Below are 20,092 nucleotides of genomic sequence, written 5' to 3'. Positions count from 1 at the left end.
TCCATAACATACCATAACCATTCACTTGTGCCTGCATGAGTTATCCTATAAGGCATCGGACAATACTTGTAAACAAACACGGTGTAAACACCGTAAGGGACTGAAACATTGCTGACGTTTCAGGATCGACTTCTTATCTTCTTGATCTTGAAACACATACCATAGTACAACAACTCAAACGATGCCTTATAGGAGGGTTGTTGCCCAATGCGGTGTTAAGACCGTGGATGTAAATACCTATGTGAGTGTACCATGCGATCCACAGTGTCTTCAACCTTGTTTCAATTGGCACTTTAAAAATCAGGGCCAAATTCGATCTGTGCCCACTAAGACCTGCCTTGAATTGAAATGTCAATGGAAACCAGGCTTTAGAGTGCAGTTGCGCCATACGGTGCACCCATAGAGTGCAGTTTCGCAATAATGCTGTCCCTTAATTCACAAACTGTCCTAGCAGAGCTCGGAGAAAACTCGGGAGGATAAACATCCCAACGCGGATGAAAACGGGAACACCACCCCTCTTCGTCAAAGTCCAGGGGTACGAATACCATATTTTGACCGCTAAAACTTAATAGTAAAAAAATCTCAGGGCATTTATTAAGCTAAGAATAGTCTTTTTGACATACAAAGTTTCAAACGTGCCTTGACATGTTTCAAAATGTCAAGTTCTACAGCATATGATATGGGCCTTATGAAAGTCATTCGCATGCCTTACATGTCATGATATACAGTGTGTTCCCATATTGATAGGTTTGTCATGTGGTATATAGTGTTTGTGGTTTTAGCTTTTAGCGTGGAGTGTTGTGGTTTTTCATATAAATTCTCTCCTCCTTTCTTTGCCGTATGCAGGTCATATACTACGTCACTGGGCAGATCTCCAAAGAGCAGCTGCCAACCCCGGCCGCCATGGAGGAGGCTCCGGAACACAGAGGCAACCCAACACTATCCCCCTCACAGGTGTCAAATGTGAATGCTAATGACAATTCCCCAAGCCAGCAGCCTCAACCGAAACCCCAGCAGTTAGGGCCACCTTTATCTCCCAAGCCTCTGTTCTTGAATGGCCCCAGCCCTCTGTCTCAGAAACAGGTGGTGACCTCAGAGTCATTGAAGACCAGCCCAGGAGTGGTGAAAGGGGTTCTGGAAAAGCCAGCGACCACCACTGTACATAAGCTTCAGATAAGCACAGTCAAGAGGATAGAGACCTCAGTCTCCTCAATCGTCCAGGAGTCCAGCATTCCCCGCAGTAAGAGTGTTGTGTTGCCCGCTGCATTGCCTGAAGTCCCTCCACCAACCACCATAAGAGAGGCTCCTAAAGCAGTGGTGTCTCCCCCAGAGAAGGCTCTTAGTGAGGCCACTGATCAGCCCAGACACTGGTATGAGGAGGCCAGCCTGAGCCCTGACCTCCCTGGTGAGGAAGCCCCTCCGCCCCCAGACAACATTGCCTTCATGATCACCAACAGCAAGGTCCAGGCCCTGTCCTGTGGGGAGTACCAGGAGCTGGTCAACGCCAAGCGGGGCATCCAGACCGTGACCGTGTGTGGGGGACCTGGGAAACGGGAGATGACCAACACCACCCCGGGCGGCTCGGCGGGGTCACAGGACAATGGCTTCAACAACAAGAAGCCGGTCATCATCATCTTCGACCAGCCCATGGACATCCGCTCGGCCTACAAGCGCCTGTCCACGGTGTTCGAGTGCGAGGAGGAGCTGGAGAGCATGCTGGCCGCGGAGCGCATCGAGGAGGAGGACGAGGAGACGGAGGAGACGGAGAGGAGCAGTGGTGGACTGCAGGTAAAGGTCAAGGCCCCCAGCAGTGCTCTTAGCTCTTCCAGTAGTAGCTTGTCGCGCTCTTCCTCCTCGACTTCGGAGCTCGCCGAGCTGTCCGGTGATGGCAAGCCAGATGGGAAGAAGAAGTTTACGTTCAAGTTTCCCAAGAAGCAGCTGGCCGCTCTGTCGCAGGCCATCCGCACGGGCACCAAGACGGGCAAGAAGACGCTGCAGGTGGTGGTGTACGAGGACGAGGAGGAGTCGGACGGCACAGTCCGACAGCACAAGGAGGCCAAGAGATTTGAGATCCAAAGTCGCTCCAAACCATCTGCTGCCCCAGCAAACAAGACGCCCAAGGCCCCAGCTGCAGCCGTTGTAAGGAGGGAGCACTCGGACTCCAAAGGCAGGACGGACAAGATCCGGAAGAGCACCTACAAGACCCTGGACAGCCTGGAGCAGACCATCAAACAGCTAGAGACGACCATCAGTGAGATGGGCCCCGCAACGCACCACCAGGAGAAACCAGTGAGGAGTGCAGCCAGCGTGGAGCCCCATGCTGGGTGTGTCTTGAGTGGGGAGAATGGAGGCCTGAAGAGGTCCTTATCACTCCCTTCCAAGAGTTCACTCCTCAAGGTCCCCAAGCCCAGCAAGGCCTCCTCTCAGAGGATGAAGACCAAACCTCAGCTCCTCCCCCGGCCAGCCGTCATCCCCACCGCCACTGTCACCCCCGTCACCAGCCAACAGGTCTCTTTCTAAGCTCTTGTCAATCGGGAGGCTTTGGGCCCTCTTTTTAGTCGTCCCTCCCTCCCTTCACTCCATCCTAACCACTGGGTTTACCAACCAACCACTTATTAACTCACACCCCAGGTGTTTTGGAAATGTCAGAGCCCTTCTCTGTTGGTTTCTCCCTCTGTGTGATCATGGTCCAACATGATTGGGGAGTGGCATTTTCAATGGGTCCCTCCTCCTGTCTCTCATGTCTCTCCTTCAATTGGCTGCTCAAACTCTAACCGGGGCTTCAGCCAGTCGTAGACTCTTAATCACACAATGACACTCAATGTTGATTACACTGTCTTTTTTGGTTTCTTGAAGCGGTTGTTCTTGGACTGCATGAACTGTAGGGTTATACGTTTTGGTATAGGCTACTACGGTACAGGGGGTGCATGTGCTCTTACCGGTGTTATTAAGGTTAACTGTGAGGGTAATCTTGAATGAACAGTTTTCTGACCTGTCAGTGCCTTGTTTATAACAGTTTCTCATACCTCCAATATGGTGTTCTGTTTTTTTTTCTTTCTTTTCTTTTCTTTCTTGTTTTGTTTCGTTTGGATCCTCTTGCAGAACGCAACCAGTGTCGCTTCCCCTACTAGTCGGATGCCAGTGCCCCTGTCTGCGAAGTCCAGGCAGTCGCCAGGGACTACTACTGACAAAGCAGGAAAACAGCAAAAGCTACAGGACAGCACTCAGAGGCAGTTTCGACAGGTAGTTTTACTATAGGGCTTTACCAGAGACCACAGGGACTAGAGGGAACACACCTGTATAGTGAACACAGGACATAGAAAACGAGAGGCCTGTGCTAAAGGGGGGGGATATTTAAAAAACCAAAGCTGTGAGATTAAGTGTTTAGTTTAAATGGGATTGAGGTGGCCATTCTGGCTTCTGTTGATGTTTTCTTTTGATCTACTCTGACTGAAAGGCATGTTTGACTCTTTGACTGTTACCCCCATAACATCATCGTACTGTATGCTCGTGCATGGTCCACACTGCTCATGGCGGCTTTTGCTGTGTCGGTGACACGAAAAAAAAATGTCAAGAGAAAGACAGATATACCCTGTCATTGACTGAGTTCCCCATCCCATCCCGTTTCCATCACAGCCGAGTTCCTAAACAGTGTTTGCCAACCAACCCCAGGATGCTTTACTAAACTGATACTTCCGATGAGCCACGCTCCCTCCTACCCTCAATGCACCTCTACTAAACCCAAGCAGCCTACCCGATACGCTCCTTTCGTTTCACAATGCACAGTTACTAAAGGAACACTTTAATATCCCTCCCTCCGACCCTGGTGGAACCAGCCGGATCTCTGCGTTCACCATTTATATTTAACTTCAACAGAATGGTGAACGCAACGATAGGGCTGGTTCCACCAAGCTACACCTTCCTCCCATCTCTTGATGCTCCTCTACCACCCAGCTCTCTTCCTTGGTACTAGCAGTCGATGCAAATATTCGCCCCTCCTGCTCCCGATATGCACTTGTATGTTTTCCACCCTCAAATAAATCTCTCCCCCTCTTTATCTAACATGCTCCACCTTTTCTCCCCGACCAAGATGCATCTCTGGTGTTTTTGCCCCTCCTCTCAGTTGTTGTCTCCACTTGTCAGAAAGCTTGACAACCACTCCCAACACACAGGCAGCACCTAGAGATGCCCCCACCCCTATCTCCAACCCTTTATCCCTCCTTCCATTCCTTTCAATCTTTTCTTTTCCCTTTTATAATGAATAGTGTGTTTCTCCGTTACGGTGCCTCAAGTAACCCAGTAAACATAGAGACTGTAGCTAGTTTGAGCCGTTTTGTGTGTCCATTTAGTAATCTTAGTAGTCATAGGTTTGTTTGTGTGATTGTTTCATGTCTATAACTTATGTGAAGTCAATGTTGTCTTGCATTTTTTTTTTTTTAACATTTGTTACCTTAAATCACCCGTTCCCTTTTTGACAACCAGTCTTTGTTCTGGCATCTCTGTTTGCAGGCTAACGGAAGCGCTAAAAGAGCGGGGGGAGATCATAAAACTACTTCCCCTACTGTACCTACCTCTAAAATCCCAGCTTTTTACCCTAGCTCTGGTAAAGGCAGCACCTCCCAGTCTGCTCCAAACTCAGATGCTACTAACCCTCTTACCCTTTCCTCCTCCTCTTCCTCCCCCCACACCACCAAGTCCTCCATCCCATCCCCTCACGCCCCCCGCCACCCTGGCTCGGCCCTCTCCACCTTCTCCCACATTCCCTCCCTCTCTAACGGTTCCTCCCTCAAACTCCCCACACCCTCTCACACAGGTAAAGCTCTTTCGTTCTCCTCGCAGACTCAAAACGGTCGAGCACCCTCCTCTTCCTCCCCCTCCCCCTCCCCTCTGTCGCCCACCCCGTTGGGCCCGGGTGTGAAGAGCATCCGCACCATACACACCCCCAGCTTCACCAGCTACAGGCCCCAGAACGGCAGCACCGGCAAATCCTGCATCCCAACCGCCACAGCAGCCAAGGACTCCACTTAGCTCCCATACAGTAGCCCCGTTTGGGTTACTTCTCAATCTCGTTATTCATGTTTTTGTTGTTGTTTATTGGTTTGTACTTTATTGTTAAAGCGTAATTGATGCACTCCCCCCACCACCATTCATATTTCAATTTGATTTGACACACGCATACTCACACCGATGCTTTGACTTTGTTTTAAGTTGCATTTCCCCCATTGGCTAAACTTGAACCCTGATTTTAAAAAGGCGTATTAGAGTACTGAGTAAATAGTTTTAAAAAGGAAAAACAAAAGTGATATATAGTTTTACTGCTTCGTAGGTTATGTGGAAGCTCTCGCTTTCTCAATTCGCTACTAAAAACGGGATTGAAAATATATTTTTCTTACAGTATCTCAGAATGGGAAAAAATATATATGAAGTTGATGTACAATCACTATGACCATGTGAAATATTGTGTTTTATTTTTGAAAACCAGAGACTGGATAACCATAGTATATTTTGCTCTTACATTATTTCGTATGTTGCCCAACATTCAGCATAACCCTAGTAAATGCCTTTTATGAATGCATACTGTACCGTATGTATAAAGACGTTTACAGTGAAACTGCATTGGCTTCTATTTTGTTAAGAATATCATGCACTGCCAATTTATTTTTAGGAGATAAAAAAAAAGGATTTTTAAGGAGGTTTATGAAATATTTGTTTGTCTTTCTGTAGTCATTGTGCCTATTTGCCAAAGTTGTTATGACATTTCCTGACTGTATTACCGTAACCATACCAACTCTACGTCACACCCGAGGGGTGATGGCTCAAGTCTTTCCCGTCCACAGCTTTACCGGAGGTCTCTTAAGGTCATGTTTATTCATGTCTAAATGTATACCGTACTAAAACACACAAGTCGTCGGTGAACTGTTATGCCACGTGTACATAAACGCTTCTAATCAGAACTTTAGTCGTTTTGTTGACATACCAAAGTTGATTTGTATGCATGCCTTTAAGATGCTTTTAGGAGAGGGAAAGAAGAATTCATGTTTGCACAGATAGATTTTTGTAAATATTTTGGTTTCTCTCTCGTTTTTTTGTAAAGCTTTAAACCATACTACATCAAAAGCAATGTGGTAAAGAAAGGAATGATTGTAGTTGTAGTAAAAACAATAAAAGTTCTGCATGCTTGTAATGCATTTGAGGATGTTTCTACTCACTTTTAGTTTCTCTCCTGTTTCGCTCTCAAGCCTGTACACAGTTCCGACCATGTACCAAGCAGAACTGTTTCATTACATTAACTTGAACAGGTGTCAGGCCACATAATGGCAGCGTTCCAGGCTGACTGCGTTGCAGGTGCACACCAGATCGCACAATGCCTGGATAAGTGTTCATCATATCAGTTAACCACATCATATATATATTTTATTTTATTTAACTAGGCAAGTCAGTTAAGGTCAAATTCTTATTTTCAATGACGGCCTAGGAACAGTGCCTGTTCAGGGGCAGAATGTACCTTGTCAGCTCGGGGGTTTGAACTTGCAACCTTCCGGTTACTAGTCCAACGCTCTAACCACTAGGCTACCCTGCCGCCCACGATATAGCAATCGGATGCTTTGACTGCGGTTGATGAAATGGCACAAAACCAAGTGGATGCAATGTAGTTGGCCTGGAACGTGACCAATGCTTTGAGGGTGTGAAAACTGTGTAGGAGGAGAGGCAAATGAACCTTTGCGAATACATCTCTAAGAGTAGGAACAACAGAACTACTCTTACCTCAGTCTGCAACATGTCGGTAATGAATTGATAATGAGCATTACTCCTTGAAGGCAAAGGGCCTACTGGTAAGTATATTATTATAAGTGGTTATTTACTATTTAAGTTGATTTTTTTACTATTTAAATATGATGGGACTCATGTATAATAATGTCCTATTTCAAATGAAAGTTGAAGTGAAGTTGATTTAAAGTTCAAGTTTATAGGGGAGACCTGCAGTTGATAAATCCCAGTTTGGACTTGATTATAACTCGGGTTATTATGATATTTACCCATTTGATTCTTGAAGAATATAACTTATAAATACTTCATGAGCTTATTTCAACTCTCTTACCTGGTCAGAACCTAAAATAGTCAATTGTTTTGTAAACAAGGTCATTGCAAACAAACATTAAAATGCGGTTAAAGAGCAATTGCCCCTAAAAAGCAACTTCTTGTTTTGAAAAGGACCTATGTGGCATCGATGTGAGTCAGAAACATGTATTCTAGTGTCAAATTTGACTACAAAGTGTAAACAGGATCATTTAAAAAAATCATAAACAGTCTCTTCCAAAACTGAGATAATAGGAATAAATTGTATGTCACGGAATGAAGGGTTGTGTACCGTGACAGATTTCCATGGGTTGGGTTTATTTTAATCCTCCCTACAGCTGGTAGCACCCAAGTAATCATCCATTCAGAGCGCAGCCGCACGTGACCTGATTCAAATTGGACCTAACTTGCGTACAACTTTTCCCATGTGGTTTCTTCATTCACAGACTTTATGGAAATAATGACCTCTCCCTAAATATTTGGTTCAAATGATTCATTTTGTGTATGGTTTCCTAGAAACAATGGTGACTCAACTTACCCCACTCTCACCTAAAATGCTTTTTGTCAATTGTGTACACCTGGAGAAATGAACTTGTATTTATCGGCTAGCACTCGTAATAGGATAGGATAGGATTAACTCTAAATGTCCCCAAGGAGAAATTGTCTGAGACGCACAGTACTGCTGTGTACAAAAATAGACACGGGTTATTACACACTATGTGTGTGTGTGTATTACACATACATTGCACGTCATCTCTGTCATACACAATGCACATGTCTCGTATCGCTCAAATAACCCCCATTTTGAATCAGTTCCTCTCGTAGTTCTCTACAGATAACCACCCTATTCTGTTTTTGAAACGGTTAGATATGTGTGAGTGACAGGAAGGCTATATTTGCTACAGGAAGGCTATATTTCCTATGTACCTCTTGTTGATGCTAAAAAAAAATCACTTGAGTTATGTCCCAAATGGCACCCTATTCCCCATATGCTTCTGGTTAGAAGTAGTGCACTGCATAGCAATGGGGTGCCATATGAGATACACAGGCTTGGGTTATATGATGCAATGTAGACGTCACAAATGAAACCACAGTTATGTGTAACGACAGAATCATTCACAACTCACTAGTACACACTAAAACCCTTTTTTTAAGGTTCTATAAAAACATGTTCATACGGTTCTACATAGAACCATTAAAAAAGGCTCCATATATCACCAAAAAAGGGTTCCACTATGGTTACAACCCTTTTTGGGGCAAAATAGAATATTTTTTTATGGTTCTTTACTGAACCTTTTATGGATAATGGTTATGTAAAGAACATTTCTCAATCTCTCTTGTTCTTTGTAGAACCACACGTTTTTTTAAAAAATTCTGGTTAAATAGTCATATTGTTAAAGTTCCATAGGTTTTATAATTGTGTTAATGAACAAGGTGAAACAGGTGTGCTAGCTCTGGTCCCTGAGAGAATTGAGTCCTACTGACTTAGTCACCTGTTCTCAATTGACCTAAGGACATTTTGTGAGTCTTTCACAAGACACAATCACTGGCCATGGTCATATATAACATGTAATAGTGTAAAACAAGAGATTTGATGGAATGACACTCACTCACTCAAAAAAAGCTGTGCTCAATTCACGCCCCAAAATATTCAAACGAGCCCGCTGACCCTGCATTTAACCAAAACAGGAAAGTACCCCATTTGTTTTAACTGCGAAGAACCATTGAAGGGCTCACAGGGTTCTTTTGGTCAGTATGGTTCCATGTAGGACCATCAACCTTTCCAAAGGACCCTCGAGGAAGCTAATGTTTTTTTTTGTGTACAACTGCAGGGATCCCTCTCTCAATCTCAGACCCTGTGCTGTTATCATGTAGACTACAGTGTCTTCTTTTCTCTTTGTGTCTTTGCTACGTCCTCTAGGCAAAGAGACAACCGAATAACGATGAACTACACTGAGGAAGCGAGACATGGCTTTTACACCAAAGGTTCCCACTGTGAGAACATCCTGTTTGCTAGCTTTTACATCTTGGTCTTTGTGGTCGCCGTGCCTGGCAACACCTTGGCATTGTGGGTGTTCTGTCGTCAGGCTGACAGCTCACCCTCCAAGCTCTTTCTAAAGCACCTGGCCATAGCAGATGTCTCCTACGTGCTGATCTTGCCCATGCGGATGGTCTACCACTTCTCAGACAGCCACTGGCCCTTTGGAGAGGTCCCCTGTCGCCTGGTGGGGTTTCTCTTCTACCTCAACATGTACTGCAGTCTTTACTTCATGACCTGCATCAGCCTGGACCGTCTCTTGGCCCTGGTCCTACCGCTCAGGTCACGGTCAATGAGGAAGGCTGCATATGCCAGAGTGGTAGTGGTAATCCTGTGGGTCACAGTGACCGTGTCTATGGCTCCCTTGCTATTCTCCAAAAAACAAACGATGATTCAGGTTGACAACACAACCGTGGTCATGTGTAACCAGCTGTACTTGGAAAAGACTTCTCCCAATGCACTGGTGTCAACCATGGTGGCGTTTAGTATTCCTCTGGTCACTATAGTGGTATCCTATATATTAATCCTGTTGAAACTGAAGGGCATCGAGCAACAGGAGGGAAGCTCGATCAGAGACAAGGCCATCAGGATGATCCTTCTCATCATGGTGAACTTCCTGGTTGCTTTTGTGCCCTATCACTTGAACCGTTTCATCTACATTGAGAGACACACTCATAGCGACATGGAAACTGCGTCCATTGAGGCTCTGGCACTAGCCAACCGAGTCACTTCCGCACTAACCTGTTTGAGTGGAGCTTTGGATCCTATTATGTACTTTTTTTTGGCAAGGACTTATCAAAGTATACTGCTGCAGCTGTTCTGTAGAGACAGGAGAGTGGACCAGCCAACCACAACCTGATCTGGGATCAGGTCTCGCCTGGTACATCATCTTTTTTTTCCAGGCTAAACTGATCCTAGATCAGCACTCCTCCTGCTCTGAGACCAGTACAAGTGTATGCTTGCAGTGATTCAATTACTATTTAATATTACAATGGCAATGTACATTGTTGAATCCTACAGTATGATCACATTGTGGAGTTGTGCAATAAAGGCTACATAATAAATAATGGTTGGTAGGCCTATGTGTATGAAAATTAATCTTATTTCTAAGTTGTTTTACCATTGCTGTTATTGTATTGTAGTGTAGGCATATTGTATGCCTATTATTCAACTTTTTGGCTAAATTAATAAATATGTTATAACTTTTAGGGGACTGCACATCACTGACGATCTGAAATGGTCCAACCACATGTAACAGTTTAGCTTCCGTCCCCTCGCCCGACCCGGGCTCCCTCTGCACACATCAACAACAATCACCCACGAAGCATCTTTACCCATCGCTCCACAAAAGCCGTGGCCCTTGCAGAGCAAGGGGAACAACTACTTCGGGTCTCAGAGTGAGTGACGTCACCTGATTGAAAAGCTATTAGTGCGCACCACCGCTAACTAGCTAGCCATTTCACATCAGTTACACTCACCCCCCTTTTTGACCTCCTCCTTTTCCTCAGCAACCAGTGATCCGGGTCAACAGCATCAATGTAACAGTTTAGCTTTCGTCCGTCCCCTCGCCCCGACCCGGGCTTGGACCAGGGACCCTCTGCACACATCAACAACTGACACCCACGAAGCATCGTTACCCATCGCTCCACAAAAGCCGCGGCCCTTGCAGAGCAAGGGGAACAACTACTTCAGGTCTCAGAGCGAGTGACGTCACCCTATTGAAACGCTATTAGCGCGCACCACCGCTAACTAGCTAGCCATTTCACATCGGTTACACACACAGTGTGGTGAAGAAGGCTCAACAGCGACTCTTCAACCTCAGGAGGCTGAAGAAATTTGTCTTGGCACCTAAAACCCTCACAAACTTTTACAGATGCACAATTGAGAGCATCCTGTTGGGCTGTATCACCGCCTGGTACGACAACTGCACCGCCTGCAACCGCAGGGCTCTCCAGAGAGTGGTGCGGTCTGCCCAACGCATCACCGGAGGCAAACTACCTGCCCTCCAGGACACCTACAGCACCCGATGTCATAGGAAGGCCAAAAAGATAATCAAGGACAACAACCACCCGAGCCACTGCCTGTTCACCCCGCTATCATCCAGAAGGCGAGGTCAGTACAGATGCATCAAAGCAGGGACCGAGAGACTAAAAAATAGCTTCTATCTCAAGGCCATCAGACTGTTAAATAACCATCATTAGCACATTAGAGGCTGCTGCCCATAGACTTGAAATCACTGGCCACTTTACAAATGGAACACTAGTCACTTTAATAATGTTTACATATTTTGCATTACTCATCTCATATGTATATACTGTATTCTATCCTATTCTACTGTATCTTAGTCTATGCTCGTCCAAATATTTATATATTCTTAATTCCTTTACTTTATATCTGTGTGTATTTTTGTGAAATTGTTAGATATTACTGCACTGTTGGATCTAGAAACAAGCATTTCACTACACCTGCACCTGCAATAACATCTGCTAAACACGTGTATGTGAAAAATAACATTATAACATATTATAAATGTAAAAGTGGATAGGGGCGTGCTCCCTGCTGTTTCCTGAACTACTCCTTTGTTTTGTTGATGCTGGGTGAGAGGTTATTTTCTTGGCACCACACTCCCAGGGCCCTCACCTCCTCCCTGTAGGCTGTCTCATTATTGTTGGCAATCAGGCCTACAACCGTTTGTCTTGTCTGCACACTTGATGATTGAGTTGGAGGGGTGTGGCCACGCAGTCATGGGTGAACAGGGAGTACAGGAGGGGGCTGAGCACACATCCTTGTGGGGCCCAAGAGTTGAGGATCAGCGAAGTGGAGGTGTTGTTTCCTACCTTCAACACCTAGGGGGGCGGCCCATCAGGAAGTCCAGGATCCAGTTGCACAGGGTGCGGTTCAGGCCTATGGCCTCAAGCTTAATGATGAGCTCGGAGGGTACTATGGTGTTTAATGCTGAGCAATAGTCAATGAACAGCATTCTTACATAGGTATTCCTCTTGTCCAGGTGGAATAGGGAAGTGTGATGGCGATTGCATCGTCTGTGGATTTATTGGGGGGGTGTCAGGTAAAGTAGAGGTGATATGATCCTTGACCAGTCTCTCAAAGCGCTTCGTGATGACAGAAGTGAGTGCTACGGGCGATAGTCATTTAGTTCAGTTATCTTTGCTTTCTTGGGTACCGGAACAATGGTGGACATATTCAAGTACGTAGGAACAGCAAGAAATTGAATATGCCCGTAAACACTCCGGACAGCTGGTCTGCGCATGCTCTGAAGACGCGGCTAGGGACGCCGTCTGGGGCAATTTATTACATTCTTCCAAATAGTAAAAGTGTGTATTACCATCAAATAAAAAGATGCCAGAAAACTGTATTCCTTCCGAATGAACAGCCTCCCTAATGTATCCACCCAGTGAGCCTGAGCAGAAGCCTGGAGTATTTCTGTGTTTGGGACACAGCCTTGAGATATTTTTTTTAGGGGGGGGGGATTCGCAAATTACTTTGACTTCGGTGAGGACCCGTAGGGAGGATATCTTGTTACCAGGGCAGCCAGGAAGAAGCTACGCCACGGGGATAGCTGTGTGTGAGTATTTATTGGACTCCTTTCGAAAAAAGCAATCGGAATCATTCAATATGCTAGCTAACTATTCGAAATATAGCTAGGTCAATAAGAGCTAAATAGTATTGCTATTTAACGTTAGCTAGGTACGTGCCATAGACAGTCTATTATGTCTGTGCAAGCCAGTCACATCTGGCTCCATCTTCGTCTCACCCGTTCTTGCCATAACAGGTAATGTTAGGTACCGTTAGCTAGCTAACGAGATATCTAATGTTAGCTAGCATCATTACAACTGATGTAACTAACGTTAACGTTATGTTAAAGCTACGTGTCGCATACTAAAAATAGGTCGTGACCAGAAGCGAAGTTGCAGCGCGAGATGTTGTTGCGCCCTGGACCAGAGTTAAAATCAATGCAAACGTAAAGTTGTCACATTCACTGGCAAGCGGTTTCTATTTTTATTGTTGCTACATTTGGGCACGTGCATTATCGGTTACTATAATATATCCCCACCATATGTATTCATTATCCCTTTATTTATTGGGTTGCTAGCTAGCTCGCTAAGACATACCTTTTCGGTCATCACTCCCCGTCCTGCGTGTTGCAGCCAATGACATGCCAATCACTGGCTTCATCCCTAGGAGCAGGAATGACCATCCGGAAGGTTTAGTTCAGTAAGGCCACTGTGGAGTGCCTGGTCCAGAGCCACCATCACCATGGGTACAGCCTCCTCCCTGGTGAGCCCTGGGGAGGTGATAGAGGATGCGTATGGGGGCGAGGGTGGGGAGGCCTGTGAGATACCTGTGGAGGTCAAACCTAAAGCCCGCCTCCTGCGGAGCTCCTTTCGCCGAGGGCCCAGGGTGATTGGAGCCAGCTTCAAATCCACAGGCTCTGTGGACCTGGAGTACACCGCCGAATACGAACGGCTCCGTAAGGAGTATGAGATTTTCCGGGTTAGCAAGAACAATGAGATCACCTCCATGCAGAAGAAGGAGGCCAAGCTGGACGAGGAGAACAAGAGGCTGAGAGCTGAGCTGCAGGTGAGAGCAGGGCCATTGTTTAAAAAGGGTTGACATTTAGTACGAAAAAGTATGAAAATGTATGCACTCTGTAAGTCGCTCTGGATAATACCGTCTGCTAAATAACTAAAATGTGATGTAAATGTACCTTCTGTCCATATAGTCTCATCTTATTCATTCTGATCTAAAATACATAACTGATCCTAGATCAGAGTCTTAAGATTCCCCTGTTCTGAGATTCTTTGTGAATACAGGCCCATAACTTTTACAATGCATGGGCAAGGTAGGTAGACAATAGCCTGTCTTTTGATTTCCTCTATCAAGAGTCCAGTTCAGGGGCCATGTATCAAGCATCTCATAATAGGAGTGCTGATCTAGGATCAGGTCTTCCCTGGCCATGGCATCTTATTGTACTACTTGTCACTAACAGTGATGATCATCACGTTTCTTCCAGGCTCTGCAGAAGACCTACCAAAAGATCCTGAGAGAGAAGGAGAGTGCCCTAGAGGCTAAGTACCAAGCCATGGAGAGAGCCGCCACCTTTGAGCATGACAGGGACAAAGTCAAACGGCAGTTTAAGGTATCCCCAATAGATAGCTGTTACTCCCAGGCAAACACACAGTAGGGCACATAATAGAGAGTAGGGGGTAACAATACCCTAGTGTGATGTTCCATCTGGGATTTGAACCGGCAACCTTCTGATCTCAAGTCAGCTACTTAACCTACGGCTCATCATTATGAAACCATAACATTCTCCTCTGTGGCCTGGCTAGTCTAGCGTTAATGCCGTAGCCTCCAGCACACATGTCTACGGTGTCGGCACAGATTCAAATCCGGCCTACTGCTCTTTGACTCAACCTTTCTCTTTCTTTCCCCACTATCATTCTCTATCTGTTCAAGAAAATTGTTAAATACCTTAACATATATATTTTTTAAAAACTACAAGAATCTTCTCTTAAATGTCAGATCTTCCGGGAGACCAAAGAGAAGGAGATCCAGGACCTGCTGCGAGCCAAGAGGGACTTGGAGGCCAAGCTACAGCAGCTGCAAGCTCAGGGCATCATGGTGTACGACCCGGACGACTCGGATGACGATGACAACCACACCGCTGTCACAGGTAAAGGACAAAACAGATTGTGCCGACGCACGGTTAAAAGCAGCGGGTGTCTTTTTTTTTCCTCCCCATTTCCCATAAATTCTACATGTTGAATCACCACCGTTCGTCGCAGGGGATCTACTGAGCACAGCCGACGTTCGTTTTATCTTTAAGGCCACCCTCCATCTCACACATGCAGGGCCCCATAGGAATGAATATGGCAATTCCAGCATCCAGTAGCTCAATGCAGTCAAATGGGGAAACGAATAGTGCAATTAAACTATTAAAAAATCCAGATTTGACCAAAATTGCTGAACAGTTTACTTAAAACTTGTCAAAGTATCAACCAAGTAACGCTTCACAATCGTCTCAATTCCTCAAACGTCTGTTACTCAAAAAGCTGACGTAGTCGTCTGTAATTTGCCTGTCTCAAGCTGCAGGGACTCCGTGTGATTACTGGGGTGGTGGAGTGCTGGGCAGTGAGCCCTCTATGGGCAGCATGATGCAACTGCAGCAGACCTTCAGAGGACCAGAGTTTGCCCACAGCTTGTGCGATGTGGAGGGCCCATTTGCCAATGTCAGCAGAGGTAAGCAAGCAAGGGTTTGATCTTTACACATTTGGATGTATTTGAGCCTTGGTGTCTCAGCTGGTTGTATACTGTATGTGTTTTGTGTATATAAACGTGTTCTTTAGAGGGTGAAAGCTATTGTTTAGGCCACTCCACACAACTGGTAGAGAATCTTAGCGACTATGTGGTCATGCACTTGGAACACAAGGGCTATAGGGTGGGTTAGTGCTATCGGCCATTTTGTGTTCAAGTGGGTTAATTGCTGCAAGCTTGTTGAAAAGTAATTGGCAGAGGGTGTGTGTGTGTTCGTCCGTCTGTCCGTTTGTGTTTGTGTGTGTATATACTATATAGTATTAGTATTATGTGTATCTTTCAGATGACTGGGACGCTGCTGTGGCCAGTCTGCTGCAGGTGTCTCCTCACGTGTCCCAGGCGTTATGGAGCAACACGGTGCGCTGCTACCTGATCTCGACCCAGGAGACACAGGCTGAGCTGGACATCTTTACCCAGGTACTGGTACACCAGTGATTGAAATGAAAGGGATAGTTCACTCAAATGTTTTCAGGTGACCTATCCCTTTAAGGATTTGGGGCACTGACCAGCTCGACTCGTAGACCTGCTTGGAATTCTACTAGCCAAGGTTCCAAAATCTGTGTCATATTCTCACATTTTCTACTAGCCGGGTCTGAAAAGTACTAGCGTCTACCGCGCTAGCGTAATTTACTTCCCGACAATGAATTCACCCTTAAGTACTTTTTTAAATCTAGCTATATAACACACCTCTCTTCACTTCTCTCTCTTTCTTTCTCTTCCTATCTCATTTCTGTCTCCTTTCCTTCCCAGAGCTACTCTCCTAGGCTGCGGAGTCTGTGTGAGGGGCTGGGCCATTTCTACCTGAACATCTGTTTCCCTGAGGAGAGTGCAGCCTCCTATGCCCTGGAACGCAGACAGGAGATGGATCGGAGCTCTGTGTGTGTGCTCCTTCTTAAATCCTCCATCACTAGGTCAGTGGTTCCCTGTATAACTACTGTTTGACCACGTACTGCTGACAACGTCATGAAACAATGCACCCGCTTCAACGGGGCAGAAGGCAGTGTGTTGTGATTCTGGTTGGCCAGATAACTAGCAACGATGACAAGACGCTGCCATGTGGGGAATCGTAGGTGGCTCGTTTCGTCTTGTTCTTGATAACATGTCTGTTTTTAGGTGTTTTGACTGATGTCACAACAATGCTAATATGGCTACAATTTGCTGGCTAGCTAACAAACAACTGTAATGATGTATTTTATAGACAACAATTGCTCATTTAAATAAATATTAGAGACAAAATATAGTTTACATGCTGTCTACAATCTAAGCCAACCCCGTCTATTTTGACCCACAGTTGCACACCTTTCGGTTTCGTTGCTAAAGCAACCAACCCATCCATGGGCCCGATGGGCCCCGGTCAAGAGTAGTGCCCTGTATAGGGAATAGGGTGCCAATTGGGACGCAGGCAGGGCAACCTCTTGAGTGTCTCTGGCTCGCTCTCTTCTGCACTACCAGGTTAAAGGGATGTGAAGTGCTGCTGTTATAGGCTATAGCATGTTCTAACATGTTCTAACAGGTTATAGTGTGTTACTCTGTGTGTGCGTGTGTAGTTGTGTGTTGGAGGATGCGGAGGAGGCCTTTGTGAAGAACCCAGACGGTCATCCCCTGGTACTCTACCTCAGGACTGTGGAGGCCCACCCTCTCAGCGGCCCCACCAGGCAACTGCTGGAGCGGGTCAACGCCGCAGACAAGGCAGCCAAAGTCAAGGTAGCCAATGGCGTACGGATGTGGTCTGTGTGGTCCAGCGCTTAGTGTCTGCGGCACACATGTATACCAGAAGTCGACATGAGTTAGAATCCAACCCATTGCTTTTCTGACTTGCAATTCCTTCTGACCTTTTACTCTCTCCTCCTTCACTGGCCTATGTCAGTAATGAAATCAATAGAACAAATCTATCTTTCCGTATGGCAAACACAACATTTAGCAATTAGGGTTAAGTGCCTTGCTCGAGAGCATCCTGACCTGTTGCATCACCGCCTGGTATGGCAACTGCTTGGCGTTTGATTGTAATGCGCGACAGAGGGTAGTGCGTACGGCCCAGTACATCACTGGGGCCAAGCCTCCTGCCATCCAGGAGCAATATACTAGGCGGTGTCAGAGGAAGGCTCAAAACATTTTCAAAGACTTGTTCTTACACTGCTGCTACTCGCTGTTTATTATCTATGCATAGTCACTTTACAAATGACCTCAACTAACCCGCACATTGACTCGGTACCGGTACACGCTGTATATAGCCTCGTTATTGTTATGTCATTTTCTTGTTACTTTCGGAAAACATATATATATATATATATGTTTATTTAGTAAATATCTCCTGAACTCTTGTTTATTGAACTGCATTGTTGGTTAAGGGCTTGTAAGTAAGCATTTCACGGTAAGGTCTACTACACCTGTTGTATTCGGCACGTGACAAATAAAATTTGATTTGAATTCCCCAAAAGGACATCAACATATTTTTCACCTAGTCAGCTCAGGGATTCGAACCAGCGCCCTTTCGGTTACTGGCCAAACAGTTTTAAACGCTAGGCTACCTTCTGCCCCAACACCTGAAAATCTTCAGCTGAGTATGCCAGTTCCAGATATTCATATGTTATATGTCATATATTAAATATATGATATTCATTCCACTATGTATACATACATATACAGAGGGGTAGAATAAGGAACTGGCATACTGGGTGTTGTGTTTATGATACGCAAAGATTGATTTGTTCTACTGGCAGAAATTGTCGTATTGTGTTTTATGGCAATATCAGAACTGAAGATTGTTGGTGTATGAATGTCCTATAGCCTGGCTATTATACCGCTGTGCCACTTCCATAGGTAGTGGACCATGGTGGCTCCCCAGAGGAAGGAGCGTCTATGATCTATACTCAGCTGGAGAAAGTAATCAAACAGGTAGGCCTACAAACTCTAGGGGGCCAGGTCAAAAGTAGTGCACTATACTAGATACACTCTTAGGTGGGGAAAAAATAACCTGAAATGGGTTCTTCAGCTGTCCCCATAGGAGAACCCTTTGAATAACCCTTTTTAGTTCCAGGTAGAACCTTTTTGGTTCCAGGTAGCCCTTTTGGGTTCCATGTAAAAACCCTTTCCACGGAAAGTTCTACATGGAACCCAAAAGGATTCTACCTGGAACCCAAAGGGGTTCTCCTACGGGGACAGCAGAAGAACCCTTTTGGAAGCCTTTTTTCTAAGAGTGTAGTATACCTTTGTCTCTCTCCCTCCCTCTCTGACAGGAACTGCTGGGTTTGGAGGGCAGTGACGTTGACGGTAAGGATTCGGGGATAGACGAGGGGTGCGAGGAGGATTCGGGGGACGTGCTGTGGGACCTGCATGATGAGCAGGAGCAGATCGAGGCCTATCAGCAAGCCTGCAGCGCCGCAGCTCAACTGGGCTTCCAGAAGGTGGGTCTCTCTCTCTCTAGCTCAGTAGGAAGGCATGATTTTATTTATAGGATTTTGCGACTAAAGGGTTATTTTACTCGTTGTTGAGTTTGCATATCATCGTCACGTTTTCTCCTCTGTACTGAAAATGCGCTATTTTGAAAACTTTGGAATGCATTACCAGTGGACAAATCAACAAAATACTCAAATATATGTTTTTGAGTAAAATATCCCTTTTCAGGTGGAATATTCCAAATGATAACTAGCAGTGATAAAGTGTAATAGATGAGTGTTAACTTTAGTAATAACGGTTGCTTGTGTGGGTTGAGAGGAGCTTCCTCATGACGGGTGATGTCATGCTCTGTCCTCAGTACATAGATCGTCTGAATGACATGGTGGCAGCCCCTCCTCCCACCCCTCCACTGCTGGTATCAGGGGGACCCGGCTCTGGGAAGTCTCTCCTGCTGTCCAAATGGTAAGAGCTCAGCCATTATCCATTTAAAAATGACCTTCTACATTATTTGACCTTAAGTGTTTTAATAATCAATCAACTCAATTCTTCCTCCAGGATTGAGCTGCAGCAGAAACACTCCCCCAACACGTTGTTCCTGTACCATTTTGTGGGGCGACCTCTTTCCACCAGCTCTGAGCCTGTACTCATTATTAAACGCCTCACTGTCAAGCTGCTGCAGCATTTCTGGTCCATCTCTGGGTTATCCATGGACCCCTCCAAGATCCTCGAGGAGTTCCCTCGCTGGCTAGAGAGACTGTCTTCCAGACACCAAGGCAACATCATCATCATCATCGACTCCATTGACCAGATACAGGTACTAGGCTACTGCCACAGTAAGACCGTAGAGAGGCGAACGCGTCGGGGGATGGAGGTCGTTCGGGAACACTGAAGTGTCTGTAACTTTTTTTTAAACATGGGTTTTCTAATCATTTAGCCAGATACTGTAAATATTGGATGTGTTTTTAGCAACATGTAATTAACATTTACGGCACATAGAATGTCCCCAGACGTCCCTGTTGTGATATTGTCAGTTAACAGGTCAGTTTGTTACTCTGAGGTTTGTATCTTTTGATATTCGACTGTATTTTCCCTCAGCAAGCAGAGAGGCACATGAAGTGGCTGATTGACCCCCTGCCGGTCAACGTCAGAGTGGTGGTGTCTGTCAACGTGGAGACTTGTCCCCAGGCCTGGAGGTAGAGTACACAATTTGGCAGTTAGTCCATACAAAATGACTCCAGATTAGTC

At 45.7% G+C, this 20,092-nt stretch overlaps 3 protein-coding genes across 6 annotated transcripts in view; all 3 read left to right on the top strand.

Moving 5' to 3' along the window:
- Nucleotides 1–5,140, top strand: part of LOC115130400 (sickle tail protein homolog) — a 185,546-nt gene extending 180,406 nt beyond the window's left edge. Inside the window, 4 exon segments of the mRNA XM_029661513.2 lie at nucleotides 455–535; nucleotides 847–2,508; nucleotides 3,103–3,243; nucleotides 4,510–5,140. Coding sequence (XP_029517373.2) covers nucleotides 455–535; nucleotides 847–2,508; nucleotides 3,103–3,243; nucleotides 4,510–5,028 — 2,403 coding nt within the window. The 3' untranslated portion in view covers nucleotides 5,029–5,140.
- Nucleotides 5,141–6,520: 1,380 nt separating this feature from the next.
- Nucleotides 6,521–20,092, top strand: part of nphp3 (nephronophthisis 3) — a 32,016-nt gene continuing 18,444 nt past the window's right edge. The window contains exons 1-14 of one of the 4 annotated variants that reach the window (XM_065019538.1): nucleotides 6,547–6,833; nucleotides 10,325–10,512; nucleotides 10,624–13,714; nucleotides 14,148–14,273; nucleotides 14,660–14,810; nucleotides 15,224–15,376; nucleotides 15,735–15,868; nucleotides 16,202–16,362; nucleotides 16,999–17,155; nucleotides 18,272–18,346; nucleotides 18,688–18,855; nucleotides 19,206–19,309; nucleotides 19,403–19,661; nucleotides 19,943–20,040. In XM_065019538.1, coding sequence (XP_064875610.1) covers nucleotides 13,391–13,714; nucleotides 14,148–14,273; nucleotides 14,660–14,810; nucleotides 15,224–15,376; nucleotides 15,735–15,868; nucleotides 16,202–16,362; nucleotides 16,999–17,155; nucleotides 18,272–18,346; nucleotides 18,688–18,855; nucleotides 19,206–19,309; nucleotides 19,403–19,661; nucleotides 19,943–20,040 — 1,910 coding nt within the window. In that variant the 5' untranslated portion in view covers nucleotides 6,547–6,833; nucleotides 10,325–10,512; nucleotides 10,624–13,390. Of the gene's footprint in view, nucleotides 6,834–10,324; nucleotides 13,715–14,147; nucleotides 14,274–14,659; nucleotides 14,811–15,223; nucleotides 15,377–15,734; nucleotides 15,869–16,201; nucleotides 16,363–16,998; nucleotides 17,156–18,271; nucleotides 18,347–18,687; nucleotides 18,856–19,205; nucleotides 19,310–19,402; nucleotides 19,662–19,942; nucleotides 20,041–20,092 lie in introns of all 4 variants that reach the window. The other 3 variants (XM_029661505.2, XM_029661506.2, XM_065019537.1) reach the window with 3 other exon arrangements.
- si:dkey-96n2.3 (uracil nucleotide/cysteinyl leukotriene receptor) lies at nucleotides 9,021–10,665 on the top strand. The gene is made up of 2 exons (XM_065019066.1): nucleotides 9,021–9,839; nucleotides 10,624–10,665. The coding sequence occupies exons 1-2, from the start codon at nucleotides 9,021–9,023 to the stop codon at nucleotides 10,663–10,665; spliced, it is 861 nt and encodes a 286-aa protein (XP_064875138.1).

The sequence above is a fragment of the Oncorhynchus nerka genome, linkage group LG6, assembly GCF_034236695.1.
Source record: "Oncorhynchus nerka isolate Pitt River linkage group LG6, Oner_Uvic_2.0, whole genome shotgun sequence".
Taxonomy (NCBI): domain Eukaryota; kingdom Metazoa; phylum Chordata; class Actinopteri; order Salmoniformes; family Salmonidae; genus Oncorhynchus; species Oncorhynchus nerka.
This window is presented reverse-complemented; position numbering and strand designations above follow the sequence as displayed.